Source organism: Barbus barbus (assembly GCF_936440315.1).
Source record: "Barbus barbus genome assembly, chromosome: 24".
In the NCBI taxonomy this organism is placed as follows: domain Eukaryota; kingdom Metazoa; phylum Chordata; class Actinopteri; order Cypriniformes; family Cyprinidae; genus Barbus; species Barbus barbus.
This window is the reverse complement of record NC_136752.1, coordinates 17831222-17846248: the sequence shown is the minus strand read 5'-3', so window position 1 is coordinate 17846248 and position 15027 is coordinate 17831222. Positions and strand designations below refer to the sequence as shown.

At 37.4% G+C, this 15027-nt stretch overlaps 1 protein-coding gene across 1 annotated transcript; it reads left to right on the top strand.

Moving 5' to 3' along the window:
• Positions 1-203: 203 nt before the first annotated feature.
• Positions 204-14766, top strand: LOC306844190 (regulator of G-protein signaling 6-like). The gene is made up of 12 exons (XM_079376141.1): positions 204-376; positions 1670-1746; positions 2427-2508; positions 3525-3599; positions 3704-3802; positions 3926-3987; positions 6044-6154; positions 7718-7843; positions 9445-9631; positions 10578-10667; positions 11905-11958; positions 12180-14766. The coding sequence occupies exons 1-12, from the start codon at positions 335-337 to the stop codon at positions 12228-12230; spliced, it is 1056 nt and encodes a 351-aa protein (XP_079232267.1). The 5' UTR covers positions 204-334; the 3' UTR covers positions 12231-14766.
• Positions 14767-15027: the final 261 nt, after the last annotated feature.

Below are 15027 nucleotides of genomic sequence, written 5' to 3'. Positions count from 1 at the left end.
CATACTTTTGGCCCTCTAATTGCTGGGAGCCAGAGAACACAGACTACGGTAAGAGAAGGACCCTCCTGGGCATGGTCACTGTGACGTAAGAGCACACAGAACTTTACCGTAGATGTTTTTTTTTAAGCAGAGATGATAGATGCAGAGGAAAATACTAAATCCAATCAAGGGCTTACACTGGATGTGTGTGCGTGTGTAGGGGTGGGATTATACATGACGGTTGATAAGGCCAAGTCTCTTATGGCCTCTTGTCTGTTTCTCTCTTCTCTGTCTCTCTCTTTTTGTCTGTTTCTGTCTGTTGCCTGTCACAGCCATCTATCTGTGCAAACGGACCATGCAGAACAAGACCCGGCTGGAGCTGGCGGACTATGAGGCAGTAAGTGACCCACTGCGATGACAACCGACAGAGAAAATGGAAGCGTTTGACAGATGTTATTTTATACCTGAAAATACCAAATATGAGCCCTTGTCATTGAGAATTAAAGGTGAAGTGTGTAATTTATTTCGGTGATACTTTCTCCTGTCCTTGCTTAATGTGCAGAGGTAACGATAAGTAGGTCATTTGTTGATTGATTCCCTCAAAGAGTGTAAACTCTGTGCCTCTGTGGCGCTTTTGACATTGTTTTTGAATTTTTTATTAAATTTTTTTTAAGTGGCCTGAACAAGGACCTCTGTAATGGCTGATTCAGTCTTTGCTAATGGATGCTCATTTCTGAACTTTTTGTTGTTGTTGTTGTTATTGAAATGGCATTATGACACGCAGATTGACCGAAGTGACACACACTGAAGTGACTATCCCGAGCTGTGATGCCAAAGTCAGCATGCTTTATGCTTTTCAAAAATATTTGTCACAGTTGTACTATAAAGAAAAAAAAGATGATATACTATTTATAATGTATATTTATATACAAGAAAGAAAACAAATAAGAAATATAAAAATATATACATTTTTATGCACAATTCTATATAAACTTTTAAGTTGGTTAGATTTTGAAATGTTTTGAGGTCTTTTTTGCTCATCGAGGCTGCAATTATTTGATTAAAATTACAGTTAAAAATCATAATATTATGAAATATCATTACAATGTAAAAGAACTGTTTCCTGTTTTTAATATATTTTAAAATGTAATTTATTCCTGTAATGGCAAAGCTGAATTTTCAGCTACTATTATGATTCTTTAGAAATCATTCTGATATTTGATTGACTGATTTAGTAGTCTATTATCAATGTTAAAAACAGTTGTGCTGCTTAATAATTTTGTGGAAACTTAGATAAATGTTTTTAAGGATTATTTAAGGAATGACAAGTTCAAATGAACAGCATTTATTATAAATAAATAGATTTGAAACATTATGATAAAAAATTATAATATTTTACTATCACTTTTTATCAATTAATGCATCCTTGCTTAAAATATAATATATAAATATATAAAATAAAATATAATTTCTTATTAATTATTTGTAGTAGTTTCTTTAAAAAACACTAAAAATACTGTTTGTACCATTTCTTCTCGTATATACGGCAGAAACACTAATAGTAATGGAGTTGTAGTATGCTAATGCTTTTCCAAATTCAGCCCTGAATATTTAGATGACTTACTACATTTGTCAAAATATTTTTTGTTCTGTTCTTTCTTTCTTTTACTTGCTCATTTATCTCACTCAGGAGAATCTAGCGAGACTACAGAGGGCTTTTGCAAGGAAGTGGGAGTTCATCTTCATGCAGGCTGAGGCACAGGTCAAGTAAGTGCTGTTGTCAGGACAACTACGCAAACACTTGCTCTCACTCATACCTGCTCTCTTCTGTGTTGAATACACATCTACCCTTTGTTTTCAGCCCACACACATTCACACAAAGACATACTGTATATACACAAGCCCTCATTATGATGAAACATCATAATATTGCTGAAGTGCAGTTGTTAGTGGCGAGACGTATTAGCATGTATGTTTGATTTGGAGTGGTCCTCATTGATTGAAGCAGTCTCTCGCTCTTCAAACACCGGCTGAAGAGCCTCATCTGATGGCCGAGGGCTGCAAACACAAGTCAACCCTGCTCCGATTTTTGATCATCAGTCTGTCTCTATCATCACACTGTCCGCAGTACCCTTTTCATGACGAAAACCCCAATTTTGGGGAGAGCAAGAACAGAAGAGAAAGAGAGATGGATGAAAGAGTCTCAGGGCTCAAAACCAGGATCAGTGAGAGATAGAGAGAGTGATGCAGCAAATGTCAGTTACGTAAGAGCGAAGTGGCAGGAATGGAAATGAATTAGCTCTGCTCACAGGCAGGTTGCAACTTTGATGAGCACAAGGGCTTCGCTCGTTGTCTGTTTTAATGTGTGAGTGTGTGGATTCGGAAGGTTTCCTGCTCTTTGTTTAATATTAATGTCTTGAAGCTTTGTGTTTTCTTTGATTTTGTAGGATCGACAGGAAAAAAGACAAAACGGAGAGAAAGATTCTGGATAGTCAAGAGAGAGCCTTCTGGGATGTTCACCGTCCTGTGGTGTGTGAGGGGTGGATCCAGTGTGGGACGCGATTCTGTGTTTGCATCTTGTTTGAATTTAATAGATCAAATAGGCACACTGTAAAAAATTAAATACTTAAAACACCATTGGGGTTCCTCAGATTTGGCAAAACCTCAAGGTTCTTGCTAATTGGAACCCAGAAGTTCCTTCAAACTCTAAAGACTTGGGAAGGTTCCTTCAGTAACTAAAATTAAACTCTTTTGGTCACATTTAAAATGCATACCAGAGTTCCTACAGGATACTTAAAGGGATAGTTCAGCCCAAAAGGAAAATTCTGTCATTAATTACTCACCCTCATGTCGTTCCAAACCTGTAAGACCTTCGGAACGCAAAGTAAGATAAGAAAGCTAAGAGCTTTATGACCCTGCATAGAAAGCAACCGAACTGACACGTTCAAGGCCCAGAAAGATCGTAAGGACATTGTTAAAATAGTCTATGTGACATCAGTGGTTCTGAGAATACTATGAGAATACTTTGTGTGCACAAAGAAAACAAAAATAACTTTATTTTAATAACGCAGTGCATTCACAAGTGTCCCACAAGAAACGTTTTGAGAAATGTCTCAGTTTTTTGTCCAGACAATTGAAGTCAATGATAACGAAAAACAGTTTGGTAACTAACATTACTCAAAGTATCTTCTCTCATGTTTCACAGACGAAAGTAAGTCATACAAGTGTGGAACGACATGAGGGTGAGAACATGATGACAGAATTAAAATTACTGGGTGAACTATCCCTTCATCTCTTTTTCATTTGAGCTGTTCCGATAGCTTATAATAATGAATAGAACCCCATTGTAACGTGTTACTAGATATTTAAGTGTGATTAATCTAAATTTTTCATAGTTAGAACAGCTGTTAACACATTCAGTTTCTTTTTAAGGAAAGAAAATGAAACAATATGTATAATTATTGGATTTGACAATTTGTGTGTAATGAAAATGTGCGTATATTCAATTTTTATATGGCTGATTTACATGTGATTGTTAATGACAGCCTGGGTGTGTCAACACCACAGAGATGGACATCAGGAAGTGCCGTCGCCTGAAGAATCCTCAAAGGGTGAAAAAGGTGCTTATGCTCTTATTATTTGTTTGTGTGCTGTATGAGACAGAGGGTGTGTCTGATTGTATTGTGACCCGTCTCTGTCTCTTGTCTCTGTCTCTGTCTTGCAGTCAGTGTATGGGGTAGTGGATGACACACAGACTCAGAGTCCTGTACACACACCCTCCCAGCTGATCAGCAAGGACACCAGAGAGGACGTAGAGAAAGAGGTGTGTGCGAGCGACGGTGTGAATTTGATTCTTGACAGCCTCGCAGCGGCTATTAATATTTAGCACGATCACTCACTTGCTCAAATGTAGAAGCAGTGAGCAACGGTATTCTGTCTCTTTCAGATTCTATTCTTGAACACTCAGTTGGATCGACACTGTATGAAAATGTCCAAAGTCGCTGATACGTAAGTCCTCTTTCTTGATCTGTCCATGAAACTCAAACTTTTCTCAGCAAATATTAATACTCGCCATGAAAAATGGGTTAATTAAAAAACATTATGCTTATTAAAGATGGGAATCATAAAGAATTTATTGGTTCCAGTTCAGATTTCTCTTTTGGTTTTATTAATGTTTCTTTTAGTACTTTAGAGAAAAAAAGAAATGCAATTCCATTCCCAAATGATGAGACTCTTTAAAAAGACTGAAACGTCTATTGTAAACATTTTCATCAGAATTGTTTTAGAGACAACATTTATTGCATTCGACGAATTGGTAGTAACCATACAGATTAAACAACAATATGAAAACTACAACTGTCAACATATTTTATTAGTTATTATAAAAAACTTGAGCCAAATCTCATGTGTATCTTTAATAACAAGATACCAAAGAGTATGAATTTCACTTTACAACAAAGAGTTAAATCATAAGCTGTATGTGTTTGATTCATTTAAAAGAAGTGGCTTATTCAAGCTATTTATTTGGGAATCAGACTACAGTGGTTGTGCTGTATCAGGCTCATAAGAACTGTTGATTCAGGAATCGAATCACATTAAGTTTAATGCTATAAATTCAGTGGCGGGGTTGTGGTTGTGTGGGAAAATCTGTAAGTGTATTTCAGTACAGTGTACCATCCACGTTTGCGGAGGAATACATGTGTGAAAACAGTTCATTTGGTTCCAAAAATAAAAAAAACAGACAAAAATACTTTTACAGGTACATCTAAAAAAATTTGAATATCATGAAAAAGTAAATATTTTCTTGTAACTTATTTCAAAAAGTGAAACTTTCATATATTTTTGATTTATTACATGTAAAGTAAAACATTTCAAAAGTTTTTTTGTTTTAATTTTGATGATTAGAGCTTACAGCTCATGAAAGTAAAAAATCAGTATCTCAAAATAATAGAATATTTACATTTAAGTTTCAATTAATAACCATCCATAAAGTATAAATTCTGGGTATCTCTTGTTCTTTGAAACCACAATAATGGAGAAGACTGCTGACTTGGCAATGATCCAGAAGATGAACATTGACGCCCTCCACAAAGAGGGTAAGTCACAGAGGATCATTACTGAAAGGTGTGGCTGTTTACAGAGTGCTGTATCAAAGCATATTAAATGCAAAGTTGACTGGACGGAAGAATATGGGTAGGAAAAGGTGTACAAGCAACAGGGATGACTGCAAGCTTGAGAATACTGTCAAGCAAAGCTGATTCAAACACTTGGGAGAGCTTCACAAGGAGTGGACTGAAGCTGCAGTCAGTGCATCAAGAGTCATCACGCTCAGACGTCTTCAGGAAAAGGGCTACCAAGCCACTTATGAACCTGAGACAACGTCAGAAGCATCTTACCTGGGTTGTGGAGAAAAAGAACTGGACTGTTGCTCAGTGGTCCAAAGTCCTCTTTTCAGATGAAAGTAAATTTTGCATTTCATTTGGAAATCAAGGTCCCAGAGTCTGGAGGAAGAGTGGAGAGGCATAGAATTCATGTTGCTTGAGGTCCAGTGTGAAGTTTTCACAGTCAGTGATGATTTGGGCTGCCATGTCACCTGCTGGTGTTGGTCCACTGTGTTTTCTGAAGTCCACAGTCAACGCAGCCATCTACCAGGAAATTTTAGAGCACTTCATGCTTTCTTCTGTTGACAAGCTTTATGGAGATGCTGATTTCATTTTCCAGCAGGACTCACACTGCCAAAGGTACCAAATGCTGGTTCAATGACCATGGTGTTACTGTGCTTGATTGGCCAGCAAACTCGCCTGACCTGAACCCCATAGAGAATCTATGTGTCTATGAGAATCTCTTATCTGTAAGCCATAATCATCAAAATTTCAAGAAATAAAGGCTTGAAATATTTCACTCTATGTGTAATGAATCTATATAATATATGGGTTTCACTTTCTGAAATGAGTGACAAAAAATATAGATATTCCTTTTGCATGATATTATTATTATTTTTTTTTTAGATGTACCTGTATACAATGACATGAAATAGTAACATTATTTCAACCCATTTTTGCAGATTGATGAGCTACACAGAGCAGTATCTTGACTATGACCCCTTTGTGACAGTACCAGATCCAGCTAACCCCTGGATCAGTGATGATGTCACTTTCTGGGAGCTAGAGGCCAGGTATGAAAAAACCTAAACACTATCTCTCTTTATAGATTCCTCTCTTCTCTATTCTAGTTTTCATTAGATGAAAGGGAGAGGGATCGGAATGTCTGAATTTCTTAATTTCACTTATCTTAATTGAGAGTCTTTGTCTTAAATTTTGAGATCCTTAACTGCTGCTGAGGAAATGGATTACGTTGAACATTTTTAGGGTCACATTTGTCAAAACTTTATTATCTGTTTTGTGGTTATGCTTCTTTTTGGTCTTATTTCGAATGTCTTGTCTCACTATTATGTTGTGCTTTTGTTTCTTGATTTCTTCTCAAATTGGGGTCAATTTTAAAATAACATGGAGGTCTGCAGACAATTATTTATTCATTTATAAAATACATGTCCTGTAATGTTCATTGTGATTCCCAATGCATAGCCTTATTGTAAAGTGTTTCATTTAGTTAATTCAGCTTACCAACATTCTTTTAAGGCTAATGTGATCCCAAATTTTTGTGCACGTTTCATACATACTGCGTTAGCGAGGTGTTTTCATTTTGATGAATGGTCGAATTCATCGAATGATGAATAAATTCTGGGATCAACACCACACAGCCCATGCTCCCATTGTGAAAGCTGTAATCTGTTAATAGGATTGAATTTGAGAAATTTGAATCCAGCATTTTGCTTGCTGAAGGCAATGACTGAAAAGTAGTAATATAATAGCATGCAGGCATAATGAGGAATCTACAGAGAACTGTCAAAGCAATGCAAATATAATGTATGAGGACTGTAGAGCACATCAGTAGGGAAAAAAACTAAACATGGACATTTTAGACAATTGAGCAATCCCGAAAAAAAGGACGTATGGTCACCCAAGAGAAACTCTAGGATGGCAAATTTGAGAGTGTGAGGGGAATGATTTAATGACATTAATCGCAGAGCGAGAGTCATGTCTTCATAGTAACAGTGACTACTCTGATTGGTGGAGCTCTCTTTAAGATTGTGACTAATGTCGCACCTCGTTCTGACGATCATAAGTACTTTTAAGTCTGCTGAAGTCCTTATGTTGTTTTGAATTATATAAAACACTGCAGGTTCCTTCATCTCCGCTTGCCTGAGCCGTTCTCACAGCTCCTCAAAGATGCCCTGACAGGATTTAAGAAGTACCTCCCACACACCCCCTCATCCCAATGTTTCATTTCTGGGTTTCTTTCTGTGTCTGTTCACATTGTTCAACAATGTGACTCTTGTCACTTAATTATGCAAAAATTAAGTTGACTAATTTACCTTATCAAATTAATTAACAGTTGTTGGAATTAGGTCTTTCAAAATGATTAGCATTCTTGTGGTGGTTTACTTATTGTAATTTATTCAAACACTAATTTACAAGATATTATTAGACGTGATTAAGTGATCTCTTGTACACACACGGTCTCTCTGTTTCTTTGTTTTCATCCTCGTCTTGCTAATATGACAAACAATGGTACATTGTGTTGTCAAAGCACTAGCTGCTGTCAGTAGATATTGCAAAGAACAATGCAAGTTAAATAAATAAAACACTGTCTTTCTCTTTCCGTCTCTCTCTCTCAGTAAGGACCCGAATCAACAGCGAGTAAAGAAGTGGGGCTTCTCATTGGACGAGGCTTTAAAGGACCCAGTGGGCCGTGAGCAGTTTCTTAAATTCCTGGAGTCCGAATTCAGCTCCGAGAACCTGCAGTAAGTTTTCCAGCACTTTATTCCTGCATCCTCCTTTCATTTGCACTTCTGTGACATTTCTCTCTGAACCTCCCACTCTGCTTTTAATGACTTGCACAAAATGTAGCAGAACAGGACAAGCAAAAGGTCAGACTTTTAATATCACAGATGAAAAACAGTGAGTAAATCTGATGGTACATGATCATTAAAACCTCCAAAGCCTGATCACTGATGCATTGTGATAAGCTACTGCAAACCACGGGCGTCGTGGGGCAAATTAGGCAGCAGCGGGCCCCAGGAGACGCCCAACCAGGACAGCAAGGCCCCGAAGGGAGCTGCAGAGATAACGCAGGTCACTGGAGCCGTAAAGTGACTGGGGAAGAGATAAAATGCTGCTTGTCTCCATGCATCTCTCATCCCTCTTGTATCTCTGCGTATCCCCCAGCTAGGCATCTAATAGCCTCTGTGGGGGCTGTCTTATGTTTGCCAGTCTGTGAGGAGAGTGAAAGTGATGTGTCCTCTTGACTGCCTGACTCTCCCCTGGGCTCATTAGGGTCTAAACCACTTCTACACTGCAGAGATCTATAGAGCTACAGAGCAAGTGTGATATGAGAGTAGAAGGAGTTACTGGCCGATTGCTTTCCTCTATCTGTCGTGGCGAGTGCTGTGCGTGTACTGACTTCCATAATTAACCCGGTATTTGTTCCTGAGGATTTTGGGAATGCCATTGCCATCAGCGATGTAAAGAGGGGGCCAAAAGTAACACATGCCAAGTGCTAATTGGGAGTGAAAATTAGCTTAAGGGAGGGAACTTGGCTGTGGAACAGCAACATGCATGACTGAAATCAGATTGTAGATAGTCTGGCCTTCACTTGTTTACCATAAAATTTAACACAAATGCCTGAAGGTTTTTTTTCTTCATTACGTTATGCATTGGCACATATATGAGAAAATAGGACACACAAAATATGAGAACAAAATCATGATGCCATTGACCAACATTACAAATGTTGGCATAGGAACAAAAATATATACGCTACCATTCAAAAGTTTAGGCAAACTGTTTACATTTTTATTCAAATATATGATTTAAAAAATAATATTGTGGAATATTATTACACAAAACTGTTTTCTATTTTAACATATTTAAAAATGTATTACTATATAATTTATTTATTTATATGATGGAAAACAAATTCAGCTGAATTATTCCAGTCTTCAGTGTCACATGATCTTTCAGAAATCATTCTAATATGCTGATTTGCTCAAGAAACATTTCTTATTTTTATCGATGTTGAAATCAGTTGTGCTGCTTGATATTTTTGTGGAAACCATGATCATTGTTTCAGGATTCTCTGATTAATGGAAAGTTCAAAAGAACAGTATTTTTTTAAAAGTGACAGTCTGTGTTGTCACGTTTGGTCGATTTAATGCATTGTTGTTGAATGAAAGTACAAAAACAAATCCTACTAAGCTAGCTAGCTAAACTAAAATTTTGAATGGTAGTGTATTTAGATTTTTTTTTTTTAACTAAATAACTACATATGTTAAAATTAATTTAATTTGCACCATCCTCCCATGACAATACTCTGTACAGCTAACATTTATTATCTTCACTTTAGGTTCTGGTTGGCTGTGCAGGATCTGAAGTGCCGCCCCCTGCAGGAAGTGGCAGCTCGTGCTCAGGAGATCTGGCAAGAGTTTCTTGCTGAGGGAGCTCCCAGTGCCATCAATCTGGACTCGCACAGCTACGAGCGCACCAGTCAGAATCTAAAAGACCCGGGCCGCTACAGCTTTGAAGATGCCCAGGTGAGTAACTGTCACAGGAAGCACAGCTCAACCACTGATGGCTTTTGTTCCTTTTATCAATTTCCACACCCCTTCATTTGGAGATCATGAACTAAATGGGAAGAAATCTGGAGATATCTAACAATTGTATGTTGTTATTTTTTTTTAATGTCCAATAATCATTCTGTAAACACATTTTCACAGATGATTGAGGGCTTTTAGGTTTTTTGACAGACTGAGGAAGTGTGAAAGCTGCACTTAGGGACAAGTTGTGCCCAAGGCAGAATCTTTTTCATTCTTTGAAATTATGAAATAGGAACTTGAGGGCTTTGGGCTATTTGGGGAGATTGATGTACAATAATGCTGATGGATCATCTATTCCTTGTCCTCGTGGCTCTGTTCAAAAGAGTTTGCCTTGTGTCTGTCTCCTTCATTTATCTACATTTACATGATTGATGAAAGAGATGGAATAACAGGCATAGCAATGTTCAGAACCAGGGTGAAAAGCCTCTCTGGAAATATGAAATCCATTTTATTCCAGAAACTGAATTTTCTGAAAGCAGTTAGCTTGTAGTGACAATGTAGAATAACTGAAGAATGTGTTGCAGAATCCACTGCTTAGAATCTGTCAAGGTACTTGCTAGGAGGCTGTCAAGTGAATTATGCTTTTTTTTTTTAATAATCTGTAAGGAAAAAGAACATGCACCTTCATCACCTTCATAAGCAGCGGCGAAGTCTAATTAATCCTGCTGCAAGATATATATTATCCCTTGGCAGAACCTACTACATATTTATTCATGTGTGCATATGCGATGCCATGATTGAAATGAAATAGAAGCGGATCATGTGGACAGAAAGCAGTTTTTGTGAAGATTCTTGGCTCTTTCTCATTACTTTGCAATGAGGCGCTTTCCTTTCGTCCAGGCTGCAAACTCACTGTCAGCCTCCAATGTTTTTTCTCTTTCAGGACCACATCTACAAGCTGATGAAGAGTGACAGCTACCCTCGTTTCCTGCGCTCCAATGCTTACCAGGACCTCCTGCTGGCCAGAAAGAAGGTTCATCTCAATCTCCAATCTCTCTCTGCCGTGTGTAATGAATCTGAATAATTTTTCTGCATTTTTGTTTTCAGAATCGCTCAGAATTCTTTTTCACAAACCATTCAGCCATAAAAACAAAAATCAGTGTGCTCCTAGAGTACTGTAAGGGAATTTTTTTTTTGAAAAACAGAAAAGATACTGATAATTTTCTGACAGGACGTTTTCCGTTAAAGGAATAGTTCATCCTACAATTAAGATTGAAAATGAACATTTACTCACCCTCATGTCATCCAAGATGTAGGTGAGTTTGTTTCTTCATCGGAATAGATTTGGAGGAATTTAGCAGTTCATCACTTGCTCACCAATGGATCCTTTGCAGTGAATGGGTGCCATCAGAGTCCAAACAGCAGATAAAAACATGACGACAAACCACAAGTAATCCATACAACTCCAGTCCAACAATTAATGTCTTGTAAAGTGAAAATCGGTGTGATTGTAAGAAACTAATCAATCATTAACACGTAATTTTTTTATTTTTTTTACTTCACACCATTGCTTCCAGCTAAAGTCCTCTATCCATAATATTGCTTTTTCCGGTGAAGAACTTGTCTTGTCAGAATCAGGAAAGAAATAGGCACATATCAAACACTGACGAAACAGTCGAAAACAACCCTAAACAAATTTGTAGATTAATTTTGATGAGAGTTTTTCACTGAAGGAAGCATTTTTATTATTGACGGCACCCATTCACTGTGGAAGATCCATTAGTGAGCAAGTAATGCTAAATCTATCCCAATGAAGAAACAAACTGTACTTCCTGAATGGCCTGAGGGTGAGTACATTTTCAGCGCATTTTTCCAAGTCAGTTCTTTCGTAAGAGACGATATTTCAAGCCTTAGTTTCCTTTTGACTAAAAACATCAGTCCTGAATTGAATGATTTCCTTTTCTTTGCTTGCAAACGAGTGTTCAGTGTTCTGAACCTATTAAAACATACTAAGCCAACTTAATATTTACTCATCAAATGGCCTACTTACTCTACTTCCAACTTGTAATGGTTAATCATGAGCACTTCAGTTCACTTCAGAGCCATTCTATAGTTTGATTGTGTCTCGGTCCCATTGTGATTATTTCAGATTAACATAAATTTTCTTGAATATTTTTTGTGTTATCCATTTACTTTTATTTACTAACACGTTAACGTGGTGTTGTGCACTGAATCTTCCCCATTCCCCTTCATTAACCTCGGCTCCACAGTCTGAGACTGAGCAAGGTCGACGCACATCCCTGGAGAAATTCACTCGCAGTGTGGTGAGTGGCACCTGTTGTCTAGAAAAAACGACCATCGCCAGTCTTTTTCTAGCTTTATTTCAAAATCAGGCTTTCTGGAAGGCAGTCAGACCAGAATAAAAACTATATTTATGTATAAATATACTATTTGTTATATTTGGAATTTACTGATGAATATTATTAGTCAAATTCAAGACCACAATTTTTAAGTCCACATTTAATTCATTGTAATTGTGTTTCAGGGCAAGTCTCTGACAAGTAAACGACTGACAGGCCTCATGCAGTCCTCCTGACCAGTCCTGCAGTTTGCAGTTTGTTGGGGTGGAAGGATTGTGGCCATGACGTGTATGGACCACCCTCTCTCCAAAACCCACCCGAACACTGCACAGCTACCAACTCTAGATGGCAGCATGCAATAAGTCCAAAAAAAGAAAAAATCTCCACAAGAAGACAGTGCTATGTCTATTAAGTCAGTGACTACGAAGACTGCATACATGAATGTCAGATTTATCAGTACCATCTAGAGAGCCATTTTACGTTTATTTGATATCTACAACCAACCTGCAGCAAGGACGGGACTGTCTCCCTGGATTACTGTTAAAAAAACATTCATTGTCAGATACGAAAACAAGGTGTGCTGTAATGTCAACGCTAAGCATTTAGATGAAGTGAGGATGTGTCTCAAATCTTCAGAGCATTCCAAAGGAGTGAAGAACTTGACAAGGGCTTTCAGTGACTTCCCTCAGTCAAGGTTTGCACAGAACTTTTTATCATATATTTTTTGTTGGACAGTCACTGAATATGAAGAATGAAAGTGGAAATGAAGGGGTTTGGAAAAGCACATTATTACTCCTGCCATTTTGAAGAAACTAGAACTATTTATTCTGTCTACAGGCCGTGTTATACTCACCTACTGTATTAGCACATGATACTTCTAACTGAGATGAGAAAGTAATGAAGAGCGATACCTTTTAGACTCAGTTTTATTGAGGAAAAATTATAAAAAGTGGTAGTATTTCAGGATTATTCAGAGCACAGAATATTGCTTTTGCACAAAAACGGCGCCAGTGAGGAACGCTGGATCCCGGAGATGCGAGTTCTGCTTTGTCAGTGTGTTTCCTGAACAGCTTTACAGCCAAATGTCCAAACAAATAACAAAATTAAATGATTTAGGAGCATATATGGAGGCCTATTTTGTAACATAAAAAATCTAAATTGACCCTTCGCAAGGAGTTTGATTGACAGGCGATCTGACTAATCATAACGCCGAATCCGCCATTTTTGTCCGACAAACAAACCAGACAGGAGAGTAGATTAACGTCGGAGGACTTGAACTTGAAAAATGGTGTGTATTGACGTCTTTCCGCAGTTGAAACAAGATACTTTCTGAGTTCTAATGTTCATTTGTTAATTTCATGCTATAACTAGTCTGTTCACATACAGCTTGAACTAATGAGCTACAGCGATCTGTCACGACGGCCACAAAACGGCATTTATTGTTTTGAGTTTCTTAAAAAATTACAACATTTTAAAGCTGAGACTGTTTCATACCAAACCTAACCTGCTCTGTCTTGTCTGTCAGTGCGTTGTCAGTTTCCTCTTTGCTCCGCGATGTATTTTCACTGCGTGAGAACATGATGTGTGGCGTTAGAACGCCATGGCTTGTCGAAGAACAGTAATGAAGGGGGTGGGTCTTTGCGAAGGGTCGAATTATGACATAAATAGAAATTATGAGATTCAATTATGAGATTTCATATTTCTGAGGGAAAAAGTCGAACATCAATTAGACTATTAGATTAAAAAATGTCAAAATCTATAACAAAAAGTTAAAATTATGAAAACTGACAAAAAAATCATACAATTGACAAAAAATAATAATTATGACAAAAATGTAATCATTTTGATTTCATCTCATAGTTATGACTTAGTATCTCATTTTGACTGTTTAGTTTATAATTATGACTTGGGTCAAAATTATGTGATACTAAGTCATAATTATTACAAAACTGTCAACTTTTATGACTGAGTGTGTCATAATTGTGATTTACCAAAGCAATTATTTTTTTCTCGTGTGGCAGAAATGGGGTTCCATAAGCATCTGATATTACTGTATGTTTGAAACCAATGCATTGGTCCTTATAAACTATGTTTGTCCTTGCTTTAATGAATGGTATTGTAGTGTAGAATGTAAGCGCTTAATGTTGCTTTGTGTCGGTGTTGTGATTAGTATGATGATGATTATTTGCTCTGAACACAAACATATGGGGCTCACAGCCCTTCACTTTCAACATATCAACAGTAGACAGTGTTACTGTGGGATTGCTACCCATTAGAAAGGTGTTTTTCATTGCAGGACACCCAGTCGCATTTCTGTATTTTTGCTTGCATCGTTTCCTGAAGCAGCATCACTGCCAGAGAGACATAGACTTATGCTGCTGGAACACATGAATTCTCTCGGTTGTCTTTAGCCTGCATATTTAAACACAGTCAAATGGCCGAACAGAAATGTGTGCAGCTGATATAGCACGTTTCCTTTACACATTTTCAGGTAGTTGATTTGTTGACTCATAACTGTACATTAGGTTGAAATGGAATGTATAGACTTTGCAGCAATCCTGGATATGGGAGATGCTGTGTAGAATACTGAACTTGAAATATAACTTAGAGGCACAAGTGCCATATTCAGCACAAAAACTATGCATGGGATATTTCTAAAGAGTTTTATTGCTTTTAGGCTTTTTTTTTCATTGGCGAAGATGAGGATCCAGTAGGTCAAGATAATGGAAAGTAGGACCTGAAGTCCTGAGACATTCAATAAACATTCAGTTGAAAAGCTCTGCTTTTTCATTTTTCTCTGCATGGACAGCATTTTATGTCACATATGTTTAGCTCAAACTGTTTGTGTTAGTCCAATAAACATCTATTAAAAGTTAAACTTAGCACACATATAGCTACATCAGAGAATTGTGCTTCAATAAGCTAGATCTGACTTCAATAAAGCCAGTGTGGTAGGATTTCATAATCATACTGATCTGAAATAAGCACTGAATGACATTACAGTGGAAGGAGGTGTCTGCTTATCTGTTCATT